The sequence below is a fragment of the Hemibagrus wyckioides genome, linkage group LG08 (assembly GCF_019097595.1).
Source record: "Hemibagrus wyckioides isolate EC202008001 linkage group LG08, SWU_Hwy_1.0, whole genome shotgun sequence".
Lineage (NCBI taxonomy): Eukaryota > Metazoa > Chordata > Actinopteri > Siluriformes > Bagridae > Hemibagrus > Hemibagrus wyckioides.
In genome coordinates, this window is record NC_080717.1 from 27,071,419 (window position 1) to 27,091,738 (window position 20,320).

Genomic DNA, 20,320 nt, shown 5'->3' on the forward strand with positions numbered 1-20,320 from the left:
AGTACTGTTTAAAGTGGCAGTGTGTAATTATTAAAGTAGCAATCAGTACTGTTTAAAGAGGCAGTGTGTAATTATTAAAGTAGCAATCAGTACTGTTTAAAGAGGCAGTGTGTAATTATTAAAGTAGCAATCAGTACTGTTTAAAGAGGCAGTGTGTAATTATTAAAGTAGCAATCAGTACTGTTTAAAGTGGCAGTGTGTAATGATTAAAGTAGCGGTCTGTATTTATTAAAGTAGCAATCAGTACTGTTTAAAGCGGCAGTGTGTAATTATTAAAGTAGCAATCAGTACTGTTTAAAGTGGCAGTGTGTAATTATTAAAGTAGCAATCAGTACTGTTTAAAGCGGCAGTGTGTAATTATTAAAGTAGCAATCAGTACTGTTTAAAGTGGCAGTGTGTAATTATTAAAGTAGCAATCAGTACTGTTTAAAGAGGCAGTGTGTAATTATTAAAGTAGCAATCAGTACTGTTTAAAGTGGCAGTGTGTAATGATTAAAGTAGCGGTCTGTATTTATTAAAGTAGCAATCAGTACTGTTTAAAGCGGCAGTGTGTAATTATTAAAGTAGCAATCAGTACTGTTTAAAGTGGCAGTGTGTAATTATTAAAGTAGCAATCAGTACTGTTTAAAGCGGCAGTGTGTAATTATTAAAGTAGCAATCAGTACTGTTTAAAGTGGCAGTGTGTAATTATTAAAGTAGCAATCAGTACTGTTTAAAGAGGCAGTGTGTAATTATTAAAGTAGCAATCAGTACTGTTTAAAGTGGCAGTGTGTAATGATTAAAGTAGCGGTCTGTATTTATTAAAGTAGCAATCAGTACTGTTTAAAGCGGCAGTGTGTAATTATTAAAGTAGCAATCAGTACTGTTTAAAGAGGCAGTGTGTAATTATTAAAGTAGCAATCAGTACTGTTTAAAGAGGCAGTGTGTAATTATTAAAGTAGCAATCAGTACTGTTTAAAGAGGCAGTGTGTAATTATTAAAGTAGCAATCAGTACTGTTTAAAGAGGCAGTGTGTAATTATTAAAGTAGCAATCAGTACTGTTTAAAGAGGCAGTGTGTAATTATTAAAGTAGCAATCAGTACTGTTTAAAGAGGCAGTGTGTAATTATTAAAGTAGCAATCAGTACTGTTTAAAGTGGCAGTGTGTAATGATTAAAGTAGCGGTCTGTATTTATTAAAGTAGCAATCAGTACTGTTTAAAGCGGCAGTGTGTAATTATTAAAGTAGCAATCAGTACTGTTTAAAGAGGCAGTGTGTAATTATTAAAGTAGCAATCAGTACTGTTTAAAGAGGCAGTGTGTAATTATTAAAGTAGCAATCAGTACTGTTTAAAGCGGCAGTGTGTAATTATTAAAGTAGCAATCAGTACTGTTTAAAGTGGCAGTGTGTAATTATTAAAGTAGCGGTCTGTAATTATTAAAGTAGCAATCAGTACTGTTTAAAGTGGCAGTGTGTAAATATTAAAGTAGCAATCAGTACTGTTTAAAGGGGAAGTGTGTAATTATTAAAGTAGCAATCAGTACTGTTTAAAGAGGCAGTGTGTAATTATTAAAGTAGCAATCAGTACTGTTTAAAGCGGCAGTGTGTAATTATTAAAGTAGCAATCAGTACTGTTTAAAGTGGCAGTGTGTAATTATTAAAGTAGCAATCAGTACTGTTTAAAGGGGAAGTGTGTAATTATTAAAGTAGCGGTCTGTAATTATTAAAGTAGCAATCAGTACTGTTTAAAGCGGCAGTGTGTAATTATTAAAGTAGCAATCAGTACTGTTTAAAGTGGCAGTGTGTAATTATTAAAGTAGCAATCAGTACTGTTTAAAGCGGCAGTGTGTAATTATTAAAGTAGCAATCAGTACTGTTTAAAGCGGCAGTGTGTAATTATTAAAGTAGCAATCAGTACTGTTTAAAGTGGCAGTGTGTAATTATTAAAGTAGCAATCAGTACTGTTTAAAGTGGCAGTGTGTAATTATTAAAGCAGCAATCAGTACTGTTTAAAGTGGCAGTGTGTAATTATTAAAGTAGCAATCAGTACTGTTTAAAGCGGCAGTGTGTACTTATTAAAGTAGCAATCAGTACTGTTTAAAGTGGCAGTGTGTAATTATTAAAGTAGCAATCAGTACTGTTTAAAGTGGCAGTGTGTAATTATTAAAGTAGCAATCAGTACTGTTTAAAGCGGCAGTGTGTAATTATTAAAGTAGCAATCAGTACTGTTTAAAGAGGCAGTGTGTAATTATTAAAGTAGCAATCAGTACTGTTTAAAGCGGCAGTGTGTAATTATTAAAGTAGCAATCAGTACTGTTTAAAGTGGCAGTGTGTAATTATTAAAGTAGCAATCAGTACTGTTTAAAGCGGCAGTGTGTAATTATTAAAGTAGCAATCAGTACTGTTTAAAGTGGCAGAGTGTAATTATTAAAGTAGCAATCAGTACTGTTTAAAGTGGCAGTGTGTAATGATTAAAGTAGCGGTCTGTATTTATTAAAGTAGCAATCAGTACTGTTTAAAGTGGCAGTGTGTAATTATTAAAGTAGCAATCAGTACTGTTTAAAGTGGCAGTGTGTAATTATTAAAGTAGCAATCAGTACTGTTTAAAGTGGCAGTGTGTAATTATTAAAGTAGCAATCAGTACTGTTTAAAGGGGAAGTGTGTAATTATTAAAGTAGCGGTCTGTAATTATTAAAGTAGCAATCAGTACTGTTTAAAGGGGAAGTGTGTAATTATTAAAGTAGCAATCAGTACTGTTTAAAGGGGAAGTGTGTAATTATTAAAGTAGCAATCAGTACTGTTTAAAGCGGCAGTGTGTAATTATTAAAGTAGCAATCAGTACTGTTTAAAGTGGCAGTGTGTAATTATTAAAGTAGCAATCAGTACTGTTTAAAGAGGCAGTGTGTAATTATTAAAGTAGCAATCAGTACTGTTTAAAGAGGCAGTGTGTAATTATTAAAGTAGCAATCAGTACTGTTTAAAGAGGCAGTGTGTAATTATTAAAGTAGCAATCAGTACTGTTTAAAGAGGCAGTGTGTAATTATTAAAGTAGCAATCAGTACTGTTTAAAGTGGCAGTGTGTAATGATTAAAGCAGCGGTCTGTATTTATTAAAGTAGCAATCAGTACTGTTTAAAGCGGCAGTGTGTAATTATTAAAGTAGCAATCAGTACTGTTTAAAGAGGCAGTGTGTAATTATTAAAGTAGCAATCAGTACTGTTTAAAGTGGCAGTGTGTAATTATTAAAGTAGCAATCAGTACTGTTTAATGTGGCAGTGTGTAATTATTAAAGTAGCAATCAGTACTGTTTAAAGCGGCAGTGTGTAATTATTAAAGTAGCAATCAGTACTGTTTAAAGTGGCAGTGTGTAATTATTAAAGTAGCAATCAGTACTGTTTAAAGCGGCAGTGTGTAATTATTAAAGTAGCAATCAGTACTGTTTAAAGCGGCAGTGTGTAATTATTAAAGTAGCAATCAGTACTGTTTAAAATGGCAGTGTGTAATTATTAAAGTAGCAATCAGTACTGTTTAAAATGGCAGTGTGTAATTATTAAAGTAGCAATCAGTACTGTTTAAAGTGGCAGTGTGTAATTATTAAAGTAGCAATCAGTACTGTTTAAAGTGGCAGTGTGTAATTATTAAAGTAGCAATCAGTACTGTTTAAAGTGGCAGTGTGTAATTATTAAAGTAGCAATCAGTACTGTTTAAAGTGGCAGTGTGTAATTATTAAAGTAGCAATCAGTACTGTTTAAAGTGGCAGTGTGTAATGATTAAAGCAGCGGTCTGTATTTATTAAAGTAGCAATCAGTACTGTTTAAAGCGGCAGTGTGTAATTATTAAAGTAGCAATCAGTACTGTTTAAAGAGGCAGTGTGTAATTATTAAAGTAGCAATCAGTACTGTTTAAAGTGGCAGTGTGTAATTATTAAAGTAGCAATCAGTACTGTTTAAAGTGGCAGTGTGTAATTATTAAAGTAGCAATCAGTACTGTTTAAAGTGGCAGTGTGTAATTATTAAAGTAGCAATCAGTACTGTTTAAAGTGGCAGTGTGTAATGATTAAAGTAGCGGTCTGTATTTATTAAAGTAGCAATCAGTACTGTTTAAAGCGGCAGTGTGTAATTATTAAAGTAGCAATCAGTACTGTTTAAAGAGGCAGTGTGTAATTATTAAAGTAGCAATCAGTACTGTTTAAAGTGGCAGTGTGTAATTATTAAAGTAGCAATCAGTACTGTTTAAAGTGGCAGTGTGTAATTATTAAAGTAGCAATCAGTACTGTTTAAAGCGGCAGTGTGTAATTATTAAAGTAGCAATCAGTACTGTTTAAAGTGGCAGTGTGTAATTATTAAAGTAGCAATCAGTACTGTTTAAAGTGGCAGTGTGTAATGATTAAAGTAGCGGTCTGTATTTATTAAAGTAGCAATCAGTACTGTTTAAAGCGGCAGTGTGTAATTATTAAAGTAGCAATCAGTACTGTTTAAAGAGGCAGTGTGTAATTATTAAAGTAGCAATCAGTACTGTTTAAAGTGGCAGTGTGTAATTATTAAAGTAGCAATCAGTACTGTTTAAAGTGGCAGTGTGTAATTATTAAAGTAGCAATCAGTACTGTTTAAAGTGGCAGTGTGTAATGATTAAAGTAGCGGTCTGTATTTATTAAAGTAGCAATCAGTACTGTTTAAAGTGGCAGTGTGTAATGATTAAAGTAGCGGTCTGTATTTATTAAAGTAGCAATCAGTACTGTTTAAAGAGGCAGTGTGTAATTATTAAAGTAGCAATCAGTACTGTTTAAAGAGGCAGTGTGTAATTATTAAAGTAGCAATCAGTACTGTTTAAAGTGGCAGTGTGTAATTATTAAAGTAGCAATCAGTACTGTTTAAAGGGGAAGTGTGTAATTATTAAAGTAGCAATCAGTACTGTTTAAAGTGGCAGTGTGTAATTATTAAAGTAGCAATCAGTACTGTTTAATGGGGAAGTGTGTAATTATTAAAGTAGCAATCAGTACTGTTTAAAGAGGCAGTGTGTAATTATTAAAGTAGCAATCAGTACTGTTTAAAGAGGCAGTGTGTAATTATTAAAGTAGCAATCAGTACTGTTTAAAGAGGCAGTGTGTAATTATTAAAGTAGCAATCAGTACTGTTTAAAGAGGCAGTGTGTAATTATTAAAGTAGCAATCAGTACTGTTTAAAGAGGCAGTGTGTAATTATTAAAGTAGCAGTCAGTACTGTTTAAGGTGGCAGTGTGTAATGATTAAAGTAGCGGTCTGTATTTATTAAAGTAGCAATCAGTACTGTTTAAAGCGGCAGTGTGTAATTATTAAAGTAGCAATCAGTACTGTTTAAAGAGGCAGTGTGTAATTATTAAAGTAGCAATCAGTACTGTTTAAAGTGGCAGTGTGTAATTATTAAAGTAGCAATCAGTACTGTTTAAAGGGGAAGTGTGTAATTATTAAAGTAGCAATCAGTACTGTTTAAAGAGGCAGTGTGTAATTATTAAAGTAGCAGTCAGTACTGTTTAAAGTGGCAGTGTGTAATGATTAAAGTAGCGGTCTGTATTTATTAAAGTAGCAATCAGTACTGTTTAAAGCGGCAGTGTGTAATTATTAAAGTAGCAATCAGTACTGTTTAAAGAGGCAGTGTGTAATTATTAAAGTAGCAATCAGTACTGTTTAAAGTGGCAGTGTGTAATTATTAAAGTAGCAATCAGTACTGTTTAATGGGGAAGTGTGTAATTATTAAAGTAGCAATCAGTACTGTTTAAAGGGGAAGTGTGTAATTATTAAAGTAGCAATCAGTACTGTTTAAAGAGGCAGTGTGTAATTATTAAAGTAGCAATCAGTACTGTTTAAAGAGGCAGTGTGTAATTATTAAAGTAGCAGTCAGTACTGTTTAAAGAGGCAGTGTGTAATTATTTAAGTAGCAATCAGTACTGTTTAAAGGGGCAGTCTGTGATTTTTAAGAGTGCTGTCCGTAATGATTAAAGGTGTTGCCTGTACTGTTTAAAGGGCAGTGAGTAATGTTTCTAAACAGGAAATGTTTCTAAATTTCTAAACATAAACTTCTAAGCGTTGCAGCACCGCACTTTCAAGGTCCCGGGTTCAATCCTGAGCTTGTTCTACTGTCTGTGTGGAGTTTCCCTTATTCTCACCCTGTCCCTGCGGGCTTCCTCTGGGTTCTTTGTTTTCTTTCCTCCTCAGAAAATCATGCCGGAAAGTGGACCGGATCATTTAAATCGCCTGTAAGTGTGAATGTTGTGTGTGGAAAGTGGCCTGCGATGGACCGACTAGTACCTCGGGTTCACAAGATAGGCTTCAGAGACACTAATGAATGAATAAATAAAATATATCAAATATCAAGCCTTCACCATCATATATACCGAATATACACATTGTGAACTCCGCCCTTTACTCTGACAGATAACATTTTCGAAAATCAGATTTTACAAATAAAATTAATTTATGTCACACATATTCAACTATTACAAAAAGAGTCTAAATCCACCATCCAATCTAAACACGGGCATCATTACAGAGGACTAATGCAGAGCACTAGGGATTCATTATGACACACGTCTGAGATCGGAAACCGCTGTTGCTTCAAAGGGCAACAACTGAAACAGCTTTGAGCTTATCAGGAGGCGAATCGTAACCGGGCTTATCGGCTTGTGCAGGACAAGTCCAGCGGCTGTATAAACACACTCTCAGACGCTCCATCCCGCATGATAAGCTTTAAACGCAGGGCTTGGCTGAGCAGATTTATGATTCGCTGCTTAAGAGGCAATTAAACCAATTCCACACAATCAGCACTGGTGAGACTCGTGTTTCGGATGTTTGGTGCAATGTGGGAAAACAAACTCAAAGCTGAAACAAAATCAGATGTTAGATATATCTAATAGAACTCATATATACACCAATCAGCCATAACACTGTGGGCAGTGAGAGGTGAAGTGAATAAGACTGATGATCTCCTCATCATGGCACCTGTTAGTGGGTGGGATATATTAGGTGAACATTTTGTCCTCAAAGTTGATGTTAGAAGCAGGAAAAATGGACAATCGTAAGGATTTGAGCGAGTTTGATGAAGGGACAAAGTGTGATGGCTAGACCACTGGATCAGAGCATCTCCAAAACTGCAGCTCTTGTGGGGTGTTCCCGGTCTGCAGTGGTCAGTATCTATCAAAAGTGGTCCAAGGAAGGAACAGTGGTGAACCGGTGACAGGGTCATGGGTGGTCAAGTCTCACTGATGCACGTGGGGAGCGAAGGCTGGTCCGTGTGATCCGATCCAACAGACGAGCTACTGTTGCTCAAACTGCTGAAGAAGTTAATGCTGGTTCTGATAGAAAGGGGTCAGAATACACAGTGCAGGACGGGTCAGGGCTGTTTTGGCAGCAAAAGGGAGACCAACACAATATTAGGTCATAATGTTATGCCTGATTGGTGTATATATCTAATATATGTAATATAACTCCTCTGGACAATTTTACTCAGATTTTACTTTATTTAATTGAATTTTTTTAAAACTCTATCTGTCCCTACAGCTCTATCTCTGTACAGTAACCGTTTTTGCAATTATTATTTCAGTTTTGTTTACCTTTTGTTCAACTCTCTATCTGATGGGAAGACATTTACTGTCTAAATATTTCTCTCAGAGAATCACTACACAAAACTCATCAGTTTGTATTTTAAGTCCTGCATGTGTCCATTTAGCACACAGTTCTAGGCTTCTAATGATGTATGTGCCTTCTGTTTTTCTTTACTATACACGCTTGGTTTTTCTACATCAGATAAGTCAGGTCACTCAACAGGAGGTCATCCTGTCCTGTCACATCGTCCATCAAGTGAGCGTATACGGGTCAGCCAATTCCAGTACCGTCTGTTGAGGTTAATTTTTTCAGTTAACATTCGCAGTCCTGGACAGTGAGTGACCTAACATAGATCAATTCAGATTTTGACCAGTCATTGATTCAAAACAAAACCTGATAACCAGGGAACTCTTTCTGCCTCCACCTTAGAAAACGTCACAATGTTTACTAACAGAAAAAGGGTCTATAGTCCATCCTTGGTGCCCAAATACAGTGTTTCCAAAAGCTAAGAAACTCACCGACGTGAGTAAAACTACATATAATTAATCTGTTTTTTTATTATTTACAGCATACGGCCTACGTGTTCACCCTCTCTGTACTGTATTATGTTTTTTTTTTGCGGATTTTGCTCAGCATATTTAAATCTGTGCAAATATACTGTATTTATCCAACATATTCCTATTGGTTCCTGATCAGACACAGTGAAAAATCCAACCTATTTGTTTCTCCAGTTAACAATATAGTCATCGTTAACGTCATCGCAGGCCGGTAGCATAATAATGAGTTAATAATAATAAAAAACATTTTTTGTTTTTAAACATAGTAATGCCTTTGTGACATTCTTGAGTCTAAATTTGCTCAGTGAGGTGCCAAATTTCCAGGAGCACTTCTGATCACTTTACTGATATCAAACTAATCCCATTTAAGCTCCTGAGCTAAGCTAGTTTATTTTCCTGTGCTTCATAATAACACTAGTCTTTCTTAGGATTTGTAAAATCTGATCCAAAACAGATATTCAGATTGTTTTCAGAGATCTGTAATGGAAACATGTTTTTCTATCCATAAAATCCTAATAAAACACTACATGCACTGATTTTTTCTTCCAGGCCAATGAAACTTCCAGAGAAGCTTAGTGTGAGGTTATTTACGATATATATATATATATATATATATATATATATATATATATATATATATATATATATATATATATATATATATTACAGTATTTGGAAGGAACTCGGCCACAGGGACCACTCCACCAGATGGAGTGTCCTTAACATTTGTCCTCAATCCAAATCCATTTCATCTGTATAGCGCGTTTAGCAATGGACATCGTCTCAAAGTAGCTTTACAGAAATAAAGTTTCATTTTTCATTTTCAGTTTCAGTTTTCATTTTTAATTCATATTTATCCCTAAGATTTATCCCTAATGAGCAAGACTGAAGTGACGAGGAAAACCTCCTGAGATGATATGAGGAAGAAACCTTGAGAGGAACCAGACTCAGAAGGGAACCTCATTTGGGTGACACTGGATCACAGTAAGTAACACCAGTTAATCCGGTTGATCTAATCGGCATTCGTTTGTATCTGAAGTAAATCAAATTTGCCAGAAATGAGTTTTTATGCTGAGGTGGAAGAGGAGCACTGCAGCCCTCGAACCTGTTCAGGCAAGCAGAGGAAGCCATGAGGACATATCGGTCCATATCGGTCTCTCTCGCACTCCTTTACTGATTCCTGACATTCCAACTATATCTGATTTTCATATAGTGTGTGTGTGTGTATGTGTGAGACTGAAAAACTAGTAAGTTCACTAGGTAAGCATGTGGCATTTCCAAGATATAAATTTGATATTTCTAATATTTCTATCTTAACTCAATAATACATCATTCTGATGACATTTTATTGATTTTTTTTTTTAAAAAAGCAGAAGAAGCATTTTCAGAAAGAAGAGCAACAATAGTTACTAGAGCCTCTGGACAAAACTGTGAATCTGTCTGTGCAGCTCATTTTATAGGTCATTTTTTTTAAAGAGAAAGTAAAAATAAACAGACTAAACACATATTGACCGATCAAAGTACAAATTACACAAACAGACTGATGACAGAAACGAAGGGATCGTTCGGTGTTCGGTATTCGGAAGAAAAACGCCAGAAACCGAATAGAACATTACTCAGAGAACATGATGAGACCCTGATGTGAAATAAAGCATTGTTTATATGATCTGTTATAGTTTACCATGAAGCTAAATGGATAAATTAGATTTCAGCCAGCCGTCTGATGTCACAACCAGACAGGATCCAAGACCAGAGATCTTGATCAAATCCAGTACACAAGAACCTGGGAGACAGAATCCGTTTGATCTGGACTGGAGATGAGACATTTCTTTCTCACATTCTCTTCTCTTCTCTTCTCTTCTCTTCTCTTCTCTTCTCTTCTCTTCTCTTCTCTTCTCTTCTCTTCTCCTTTTTTCCTTCTCACATTCTCTTCTCTCATCTCCTCTTCTGGGAAGGATTTCCACTAGATGTTGGATGATGACTGTGGAGATCTGTGTGGATTTCATTCATCTACAAGAGCGTTAGTGAGATCAGACGAAAAGCATCCTATCTTTCTGAGGTTAGTGTGTGGTGGTGACTTCACCCACCAAACCTGTCCTGGCTGATCGACTACATTTGGAATAAACAGAAAGTTTTGCACATTCCTTTCCTGACCAAACGACGGCTTTATCACGGCAGTTCAGACGAACAGATCTGTACACATTCTAGACAAGCTGTTAGCGTGCTCCTACCTGCTGCAGCATCTCCTCAGTGGAGATAAGTTTGTGGTGATGTTCCTCCAGAGAGGCTTCCAGATCTCTGATCTTTTCTCCCTGAGCCTCCACCTGCTCCGTCAGAACACTCACCTGCACACACACACACACACACACACACTCTGTTGGAATAAAATATTTAATTTCAAAGAAGAAAATAAATCCACAATTAAACAATTAATTCCACATATTCTTATTAAAAACATTTTATACATTTTTCAGCTGAACAACAATTATAATAATAATAATAATGAAGGTAATAAGAATTTAATAATAAACTCAGTGTGATGTGTCAAAAAATGTCATTATACCAAAAAAAAAAAAAATTAATATAATTAAAATAATTTTATGTGAACTGAAGGAGTAAGGAGTCTCCAGTGTAACAGTGAGCAACTTTTATACCAGCGACATCCCATAACAATCTGTACACAACTCCCACACACCATAAAATCCAACTCACACCTAAATCCACACACAATCTGCTCCACCCAAACAATAACCTTTCCTCACACACACACACACACACTTACATGTAGTTGTACACACAGCCAAATCACGACTCGGCTCTTTTCACGGTTCGACAGAAACTCACCTGGTTTCACACACTGTTGAACACTCATTCAGCCCCTCTTTCTTCTCTGTCATTCCCTCCCTCTTCTCTTGCAACACGCAAGTCACATTTGTTTAACCCGACATTCTTTCCCTTGTGGTTTCACGCTATGTTCGCAGACCTTAACAGACTACTTCAGCAAACTCGAAAGCAGAAATGAAAGTGTGTTCGTTAGAGATCTCATGCATCACGCCGACACCGACTTTCCAGAGACTGGGGCAATGCTGAGTTTGTTCACTTTGTTGTTTCGTCTTGCCATAAAGCCGGCCCACCTGCTGCCAGACAGGTAAAAGGAGGAAGTGAAAGCGAGGTGGGAGCCAATAGGGTTTTGAGGTGGCTCTTAGAACAAAACTTTCCACCAATCAACAAAGAGATCCTGAAGAAGCTTGAGGAATGTGGCAGAAGCATGACTGCAGGCACTGTGTGTGTGTGTGTGTGTCTATGTGTGTACAAACACACACACACACACCTACCTGCAATAATTACCACCTTTTTTTTTGTCCACCACAATGGCTGAAAGGTCTTTGAGAGGTCAAAGATTGCGGCTTGTTAAACTTGTCAAAGAATTAAAGCACACTCACGAGTTAAACCTCCACCCGGTAATAAAAAAAAAAATGCCTATTAACTAAAGCCAAGCTGTTTAGTTAGTAGTAAACAGACACTGGAAACTAGTTTCTAAGTATCTAAGATAAACTTCAAACACGCTTTTTTCCAAATCAATGAAGTCATGTGGTCTCGCAACAACAACAACAACAACAAATCCCCAGAACAAGATGCAATCATAAGGATCACTTGCTTTGGTCAGAATGCCAGCTTCTCCGACTCAGGGTAGTAATAAACAGATGAAAAAAATCACATTTTTAATGTGGTGAATAAGATTTCTTTAACATTTACGGAAGGAGTCTCCAGTGTCAGATAAAGCTACATGAGAAAGTTTAAACATTGCACACTCTCTTGTTAACAAGCTGCAATTTTACATCTTATTAATTTTAAGACAAAGTAAAGAAAAGACTCTTTTTGTCTGCTCTAACGTAAGATAGCTAACTTATTTCACGAACGATCCATGATGTGAAACAACTATAAACGGATAAACATCCCATGGTATTGATTATTTTCCTAGAAAAGCACGCCTCTTGCCTTTATTCCTTTTGTAAAGCTCTTGTATTTGTACAGTCTGTGAAGTGAAATGTAGTGTAGTGCCAAAAAAAACATCAGGAATATTAGCATTATCCTCATTTGTTTGTAAACTAGCAAGAACAGACTTAATACAGTTGAACTTAATAGAGTGGAACAAATTTTCGAATAAAAAATTTGCAAGTAATTTTTATCGGCATATGAAGCGTTTTCGGCATAGGAATAAACCGAACCGAACGCCGGCTAAGTTGCACAACGTCCGGGAGCCGTTCAAAACTTGTTAGCGTCAGTGGAAAGCCAAGCAGCTAAAGAGAGTTTACGATTCAGTCAGCAAAAGCTGTTAGGAAAGAGTTAACCCACGATACCAACGTCGCCTTCAGCATGTGCTCAAAAGCTAGGTGATTTTTCAGGTGTTTTTTTTTGTTGACAGATTGGGGGCGTGGGTGATCTGTTCTATTTTTAGCCCAAGCTTGGTGGCACGACTTCCTGTGAGGAGCCTTGACATGGAATGCTTGGCTTGGGTCAGTTCTCTGTCAGCCATACAGTTTCCATACGCTTCGTATTGGTCAAACTGGTCATATTTTTGGGTGGCTGAAACGGATTTTCTGCATTTACATTATTTCTGATGGGAAAATTTGTTTCGCAAAACCACTCCAGAACGAATCAAATTTGTTTGCCGAGGTTTCACTGTAGAATTAACGTGAAATGATGTTTAATTCCTCTTCACAATAACAAGCGCCCATTATTTTAACTCCAGCCCTCATCACAACTGCTGAACTTCAGACTCCCGAAGCTGAGACTCTTATCACTCGTGAGGATCTCTTTGTAAACGCGACGAACCTCATTGGAATGTCACATATGATTCGTCACTGAAAGAATACACACTAGCATTCTGTGTCCGATCCTACTGACAAATTAAATCTAAAATATATGTTTTATGAAGTATATTTGCCTTCTGAAAGGCAGGACAACGCATGACTCTCAGCCTGACAGACTCTATTGTGTGGCGGTGAAGATCCCGTGTCGAGTGGGGAGGAGCAACTCACCTGCAGAACCAGAGACTCTTTGTCCCCCTCTAATCTCTCCAAGCGCTCTTGATACGTCTCATTGTTCGAACAGGGCTGGCGGTTAACCTGTCACACACACACACACACACAGGGGAATAAAAGCTGAGGTGAATGAACCAGCCAGTTCCAGATAAAAGCTGAGAATCACAGGAATGATGCCAAACAGTACATGAAGAGACTCACAAAAAAAAAGTGGCACACAAAGACGTTATAGGAAACATAAAAGGATCTGAATTACAGTGTGGGATTATTCGACATTTCAATTTCAATTCAATTTATTTGTATAGCGCTTTTAACAATGGACATTGTCTCAAAGCAGCTTTACAGAAGTAGGGAAACGTAGAAAAAGTTTAAAGTTAAGTTACTATTTATCCCTAATATTTATCCCTAATGAGAAGCCTGAGGTGAGGGTGGTGAGGACAAACTCCCTGAGATGATATGAGGAAGAAACCTTGAGAGGAACCAGGCTCAGAAGGGAACCTCACCCTCATTTAAGTGACACTGGACAGGAAATAATGTTCTTTCTACAACAGATTATAGTCACCAGGATATGAGCAATTGAGCAAGCTCTTGAGGATCTAATAGATCAGTGTAATTTCTGAGTTCATTATAGACTTAACGCTAATTCATTCCTGGCCAAAGCTGACTGATGCAACAGGAGTTCAAAGATGGTCTCAGAGTGGTTCTATCCATGGCAGTCCATGTAGATCAATATAAATGTAAAACTAGCTCATCACATTTATAAAGAGGCACATTCTGAAAAAACATTTACTTTTATTTACATTTCTAGCATTTGGCAGACGCTCTCATCCCAAGTGACTTACATTTTATCACATTTTTATACAACTGAGTAATTGAGGGTTAAGGGCCCAGCAGTGGTGGACCTGGGATTTGAATTCACAACCTTCTGACCACTAGGCTAAAAACCTTAACCACTGAGCTACCACTCCCCTTCTTATAGTAAAGCGAAAATATCAAATGCTACGTCCCAATTTGCCTACATGCTAGGCACTTTTGAGTGCATTGCAAAAAATGATGCGAGTACTTGGGCATGCTAACACTAACACTTCATGCAATACATGCAACGCAAGAGGACGCTGTTGCCTAGTTACGCGAAATCCTTCTGCATTTCACCTTTTCTCATTAATAATTCCATATATCATTCATACTATATCATGAAATTCATCATTCCCTTCATTTATCTTTCCACATTTCCGCCCTGTTTGCAGGCTGAATACGGTGAAGCAAACCGTCACAAAACTCATCCTCCATCACGCAAAGAGCTGTGAGAAAAATCTACCTCAAATAGTAGACTATTGTATACCTTTGGGATTTTCGTTTTAACAGATGATTTGAGACACGCTCAATCTAATCTCAGGAACCATTTAGTACTGGATAATAAACAAATTGGGACGCAACAAGGGACACAGAGAATAAGCTACTGACTTTTAGCAAGCTAGCTCTACTCGTCAAGTCTTTCATACAGATAATCTAAAGGTGCAGTGATGGTAGGAATCAGTGGAAAATGTCAAGAAGGTTCACATTTCCCTCAGATGTGTTAGTGGATTAAAAGGAAAATGCTCAATGACTAGAATTACGCCTGATTTACATTTAGCACCGAACGCTAACCGGAAATTTCTGTGTGTGCCACCATTTTGAAAAACCAACACTGTTTACTCTAGTAGTAGAATCAAAATGTTTGGACATCTTCAGCCGTAGACATCACATGCATGGGCCAGTTATGTTTTTTCCCTCTCATACATCCAGTTTTTAAAAAGACCTGATTTTAGCTGAATTTAGCTCCAGATCCACTTCTGAAGAAAATAAATCTTGCTTCAGATCTTCAGTTTTGACCAGCATTATTAGCAACTTATTGTGTCATTGCTGACATCCACATTGTGATGCTTATTAGCTAAGCCGGTAAATACTGCTGCTGTCATAGGAGATTAGAGTGCTTCAGTGCCTATCAGCGCTAAGCTAGCAGAGCTAGCACCATGAGAGCAGATATTTAATCTGTATGAAAATGCTGCTGAGTTCAGGCTTGTCAGCTGTCTTGACCAAAAGTAACATTTTCCAAAATCCCCTGTACGAAATGTCAGCTGTATCTGGCCATATTTAAAACACTTTTTAAAAAACCCCAAATATCTAAAGCACTTTTGAGTTTAGCGCTCCTCTAAAAACGAAAAGCCTTCCGTTTCTGCTGTTGCAATAGCATGAAATAAGACTAGAGAAGCACTCAGCCCTTTGCTGAGAGGCTGGTTTTAACAGCGTCTTGTTTGCTAAATGTGTACTTTATGACATATAAATGACCTCTTTTCCCAGCTCCAGTCAGGAGCAGTCATATCAGTGCAAAAGACAGCGCTAAGCTGTAAGAGTTAATGCCTTTAATAATCTGCTGCTGCATTGGGACTTGGCAGAGCTCTCAGGCTACAATGATTTGTACTTTATGAAACATGGGAACGCCAGAGTTTGTTCTCCCTGGTGGTCTAGTGGCTAGGATTCAGCGCTCTAACCACCACCGCCCAGGTTAGATTTGTGGTCAGTGAACATGATACTTGGGTAGTGGGTAAAGCTCTGGGTTACTGTTTTCAGAAGTTTAGGTCCAAATGCTGGACCCCTTTGACCCTGTACAGTTCACCTAAATTCTGCAATGTAGCTTTTCCATTGAAGGCTTCTCAGCTCTCTCTTGTGAACGTGTAAATATAAAATATTTGCATTCAGGTGTTCAATGCTATCTGATGTTATTTAGTTAACCTGATATATTTTTAGATCGTTCTACTGAAAGAATATACTGTACATAACGCAGCCTCTGATGGCTTCCAAATCTTTCTGTCAGAATTACAGTCAGAGCTGCTTTTATAGACAATTCAACAACATCTTCCAAGGATTTAACATCAACCAAAAGACTGGTATCCAAAATTCAGCCCTAGTTAAACCCGTTAAAGACTGCAGAGAATTAAAGAGTAATATGTTGATCATGAAAATATTTTTCTCCATGATTAAAATAAGCGCTAATTATCCAGCTTATTTGCCTTATATAAAGCATCAGGGATAGAATAGAATGACTTAAGATTGCTTTTGGTTTTATTTACTGAACAAAGCAGACTAATTGGCAAAATGGCAAACACAAATTCAAGCTCAAACTCAAACTCAATCTTAACTTCAAACTCAAACTCAATCTCAAACTCAATACTAAGATCAAACTTAAACTCAAGCTCAATCTCAAGATCAAATTTAACCTCAAACTCAGTCTCAATCGCAATACCAAACTTAAAGTCAATCTCAAGATCAAGATCAAACTCAATAAGATGAAACTTAAACTCAAACTCAATCTCAAACTCAAGATCAAACTTAAACTCAAACTCAAGATCAAACTCAAGATCAATCTCAAGACCAAACTTAAACTCAAGATCAATCTCAAGACCAAACTTAAACTCAAGATCAATCTCATAATCATATTTAATCTCAAACCCAGTCTCAATCTCAATATCAATCTTAAACTCAAGATCAATCTCAAGACCAAACTTAAACTCAAACTTAAACTCAATCTCAAGACCAAACTGAGTCTCAATCTCAATCTCAAACTAAATCTTATGATCAAGATCAAACGTAAACTTAATCTCAAACACAAGCTCAGGCTCTATAACCAGGCAGTGTCTCACTAGAACCAAACCTTTTCAGAAAGACACAGAAAGTTTGGGTTATTTATGAGGCGTGTTCTGACTGGGAACAGGCGACTGGAACAAAATTGGCATAAATTAAAATTCAGGGAACTATTCTGAATCATCTGTTCATGTGACAGGTCATGTGACAATATGTTTTACGATGCTTGACTAAGGATTCTGCAAAATGGACTTTATTTTGGATCAGGGCCCAGACACAACATTCTGTAAATAATGTTCATTACAAGAACATGAAGTAAAATGTGGCCAGTGTGGGAATTCAACAAAATGCCTTGAGGGGGCAGAGAAGAGGAAGAAAACCCCAATATCTTTATAATGACCAAACATGGACTGGAGTTAGATATCAAACTCTACGCAGATATACAATAAAATGTCTCTGGATATGTTTTCTTTTTCAGCTGTGCTGCAGATTTATGAAGGATTAAGAGATATGTTGACATTTTGACCTAAGAAACCATTTCCTGTCACTGGCACAAAGTAGGAACTGGAGTTAGAATGTAGTTTATTGTCTACCAAGACAGTGTGTGTGTGTGTGTAAGAGAGAAAGACGTTTCCTTTGAGGCATCATCACCCTGGAATTTCCCTCAACAACTCAGCTGAGGACATTTTTATTATTATTATTATTATTATCATTATGGCACCGTCCAAGAATGCATGACAGAGCCAATGGTGTGTGTTGTAATGAAGCCCTCCCTGTACTGACAGCCATGCAGCTCCTTCACACACCACTCGCAAGCCAGGGTTTACCGCCTGGTGACTGGACGTCATCATCTACTTACTGACTGTTTCCACAAGAACGTAATGCTTAGGTGCTATGTGTTGTGTTCACGTGGGTGTAACAGTGCACCCTGCTGCCAGATCTCATTATATCCCTGTTTCCTCAGAACCACAAAAACTGATGTATTCAACAACCATGACGAAAAAAACAAAAACGCTAGATGTTAATATGCCTAACTTATACTGGAAGACAAAAAATGTTCTCAAACCGGGTCCAGTTCATGAAAGATGCCACACACATGTATTGATCTTGACTGTTGGTATGCTCAAGTCGTAATTCTGTATTAAATATCATAATTACCAGTTGAGTGCACATGGACGTCCCAGGAGGACTTGACTGCACATTGTACACATTAAAAAAACTTTTCTCTGTAGCTGAATGCTGGAATGTTCCATGGTGGCCATCTTGCAGAAATAGAATCACTTTGCATAAAGTTTGAATCGTCCCCAAAAGCTAGATTTTCAGATCGAACATAACATTGTTTATCCCACAGTACTCTTTTGGGATTGGTCAGACTGCATGTTTTTTGTTTTTTTTACCAGAGCTTGGTTCAATTCTCAAATCTGATTGGTCAGCAATATTTTTGTATTTTTCCACAAGACTTAAGCAGTACTTCCGTAGTTCTAGATACGCTATATTTAAATATAAAAAGTTTTGGGACACCCCTCCAAATCATTGGATTCAGGTGTTGTTTTTCAGGGGTTGGGCTCAGCCAGTGAAAGGAACTCTTAATACACTAGCTTCATACCAAGACATTTTGGACAATTTCATGCTCCCAGCTTTGTGGGAACAGTTTGGGGATGACCCCTTCCTGTTCCAACATGACTGCACACCAGTGCACCAAGCAAGGTCCATAAAGACAAGGATGAGTGAGTTTGGTGTGGAGGAACTTGACTGGCCTGCACAGAGTCCTGACCTCAACCCCATAGAACACCTTTGGGATGAATTAGAGTGGAGACTGTAAACTAAACTATAAATGGATAAGACAACATTCATTTTTTTTTCTTGCTTGCTTTCATTCACAGCTTACTGGAATTGTTGTCAAAATGCTGTGTTATGAAGAGAATAGATCCCTTAAGGACATGCTCTTATAGGAAAACAATCCACTAGTAAGAGTATATTTGCTTTAAATTTGGACCCATCATTGAATCATTTCATATAGTATAGGAAAAATTTCCTATAAAGAAAACTACAGGCATTAACCATGTCTTGTCAAACTGATTACATTTGTATAAACATGCTCATAGCAGCGCACTTTCTCTCTAGTGTAATAAACCAGATTTGCACCCTGCTCTTACTCCAGTTTCTGCTCTCTGTAGGCGACTCGACAGGAAATGTTCTCTCAGGTCAACGGTCCAGATGATTTACTCTGTCATTACTGTTTACAGCAGGCCGAGTGCGACCGGGCAACCTGAGTGCGTAAAATAGGAACCATACAGCGTTTGCATGCCACATTCAAATGTCTTTCAGAGAGGTTTTAACCTCCTTCCCTGTGCACATAAACAAAAATAATGGCTGGCTCCGAATAAAGGCAAACAAGCTTGTATAAGCTAATGATGAGGCGGAATTTTTCATTAAACAAAACTCTTCAGAATACAATTAACAATGTTTCCTCTTACCCCAAGTGAGATATAACAGTCTGGTGCTGCTGCTTTCGTTTAGCCTTGAAGCTATGAGGGTAATTTTGGCAGCAAGTAAGAGAAGCTCATAGCCAACATCGTGCTAAATTAATCTCTCAAGCTGTGTGGAGTCGTTCATCTCAGTCAGGCTTGTTTACGTGGATTGACAGTGTTGGTTATGATAATGGATGAAAGGACAGAGCTGAAACAGCATCGTTTTGAAGCTGGATCACATCCTTGGTGTATGTTAAACTTGAATTTTTATTAGTTATAAAAGATTAAGAAGGTTTCTGCTGCAGTGTATAGGCCAAAAGTTTGTGGGCACCTGAGTATTGAATATGCTATTCCATTTACATGTACATTTACAGTTCTGGCATTTGGCAGATATCCTTATCCAGAGTGACTTTATACAAATGACCAATTGAGGTCCTCAACGTCAAACTCAATCTTAAGATCAATCTTAAACTCAAGGTCAATCTCAATCTTAAACTCAAGCTCAATCTCAAGATCAAGATCAGTTTATACAACTGAGCAACTGAAGCCCTCAAGATCAAACTCAGACTCACTCTCAGTCTTAAGAGCAAGATCAAACTCAATCTTAAGATCAAGCTCAAATTCAAGCACAAGCTCAATCTGAAACTAAAGCTCAAACTCAATCTTAAGATCAAGATCTAACTCAAACTAAATCTTAAACTTGAGCTCAAGATCCATTTATACAACTGAGCAGTTGAAGCCCTCAAGATCAATCTCAGACTCAATCTCGATCTCAATCTTGAACTCAAACTCAATCTTAAACTCAAGATCAAGCTAAATCTTAAACACAACCTCAAGATCAATATATGTAACTGAGGGTTACAGGCCTAGCTCAGGGGCTCAGGGTTGCCAGAACAGAGCAGAGAGTTGATCCAGCACAGAAAATGTTTTCTACACAATCATGTACTTCAAACTTTGTAGAGAAGGTTCGGAGAAAAAGCACATATGCATGGTGTGGCTCATGGTGCGGACATGCTTTTGGTTATATAGCGTTATGTATCATCTGAGGTGAGAATGGTGGAAGATTTTAGAA

The 20,320-nt window shown here is 37.2% G+C and overlaps 1 protein-coding gene across 3 annotated transcripts in view; it reads right to left on the reverse strand.

Annotated features, from left to right (window-relative positions):
* Positions 1 to 20,320, reverse strand: part of ppfibp2b (PPFIA binding protein 2b) — a 68,552-nt gene that overhangs the window by 30,000 nt on the left and 18,232 nt on the right. For 2 of the 3 annotated variants that reach the window (XM_058398095.1, XM_058398094.1), the window contains exons 2-3: positions 13,154 to 13,240; positions 10,343 to 10,456 (exon numbers count right to left, since the gene is read on the reverse strand). In XM_058398095.1, coding sequence (XP_058254078.1) covers positions 10,343 to 10,456; positions 13,154 to 13,240 — 201 coding nt within the window. Of the gene's footprint in view, positions 1 to 10,342; positions 10,457 to 13,153; positions 13,241 to 18,525; positions 18,535 to 20,320 lie in introns of all 3 variants that reach the window. The other variant, XM_058398096.1, reaches the window with a different exon arrangement.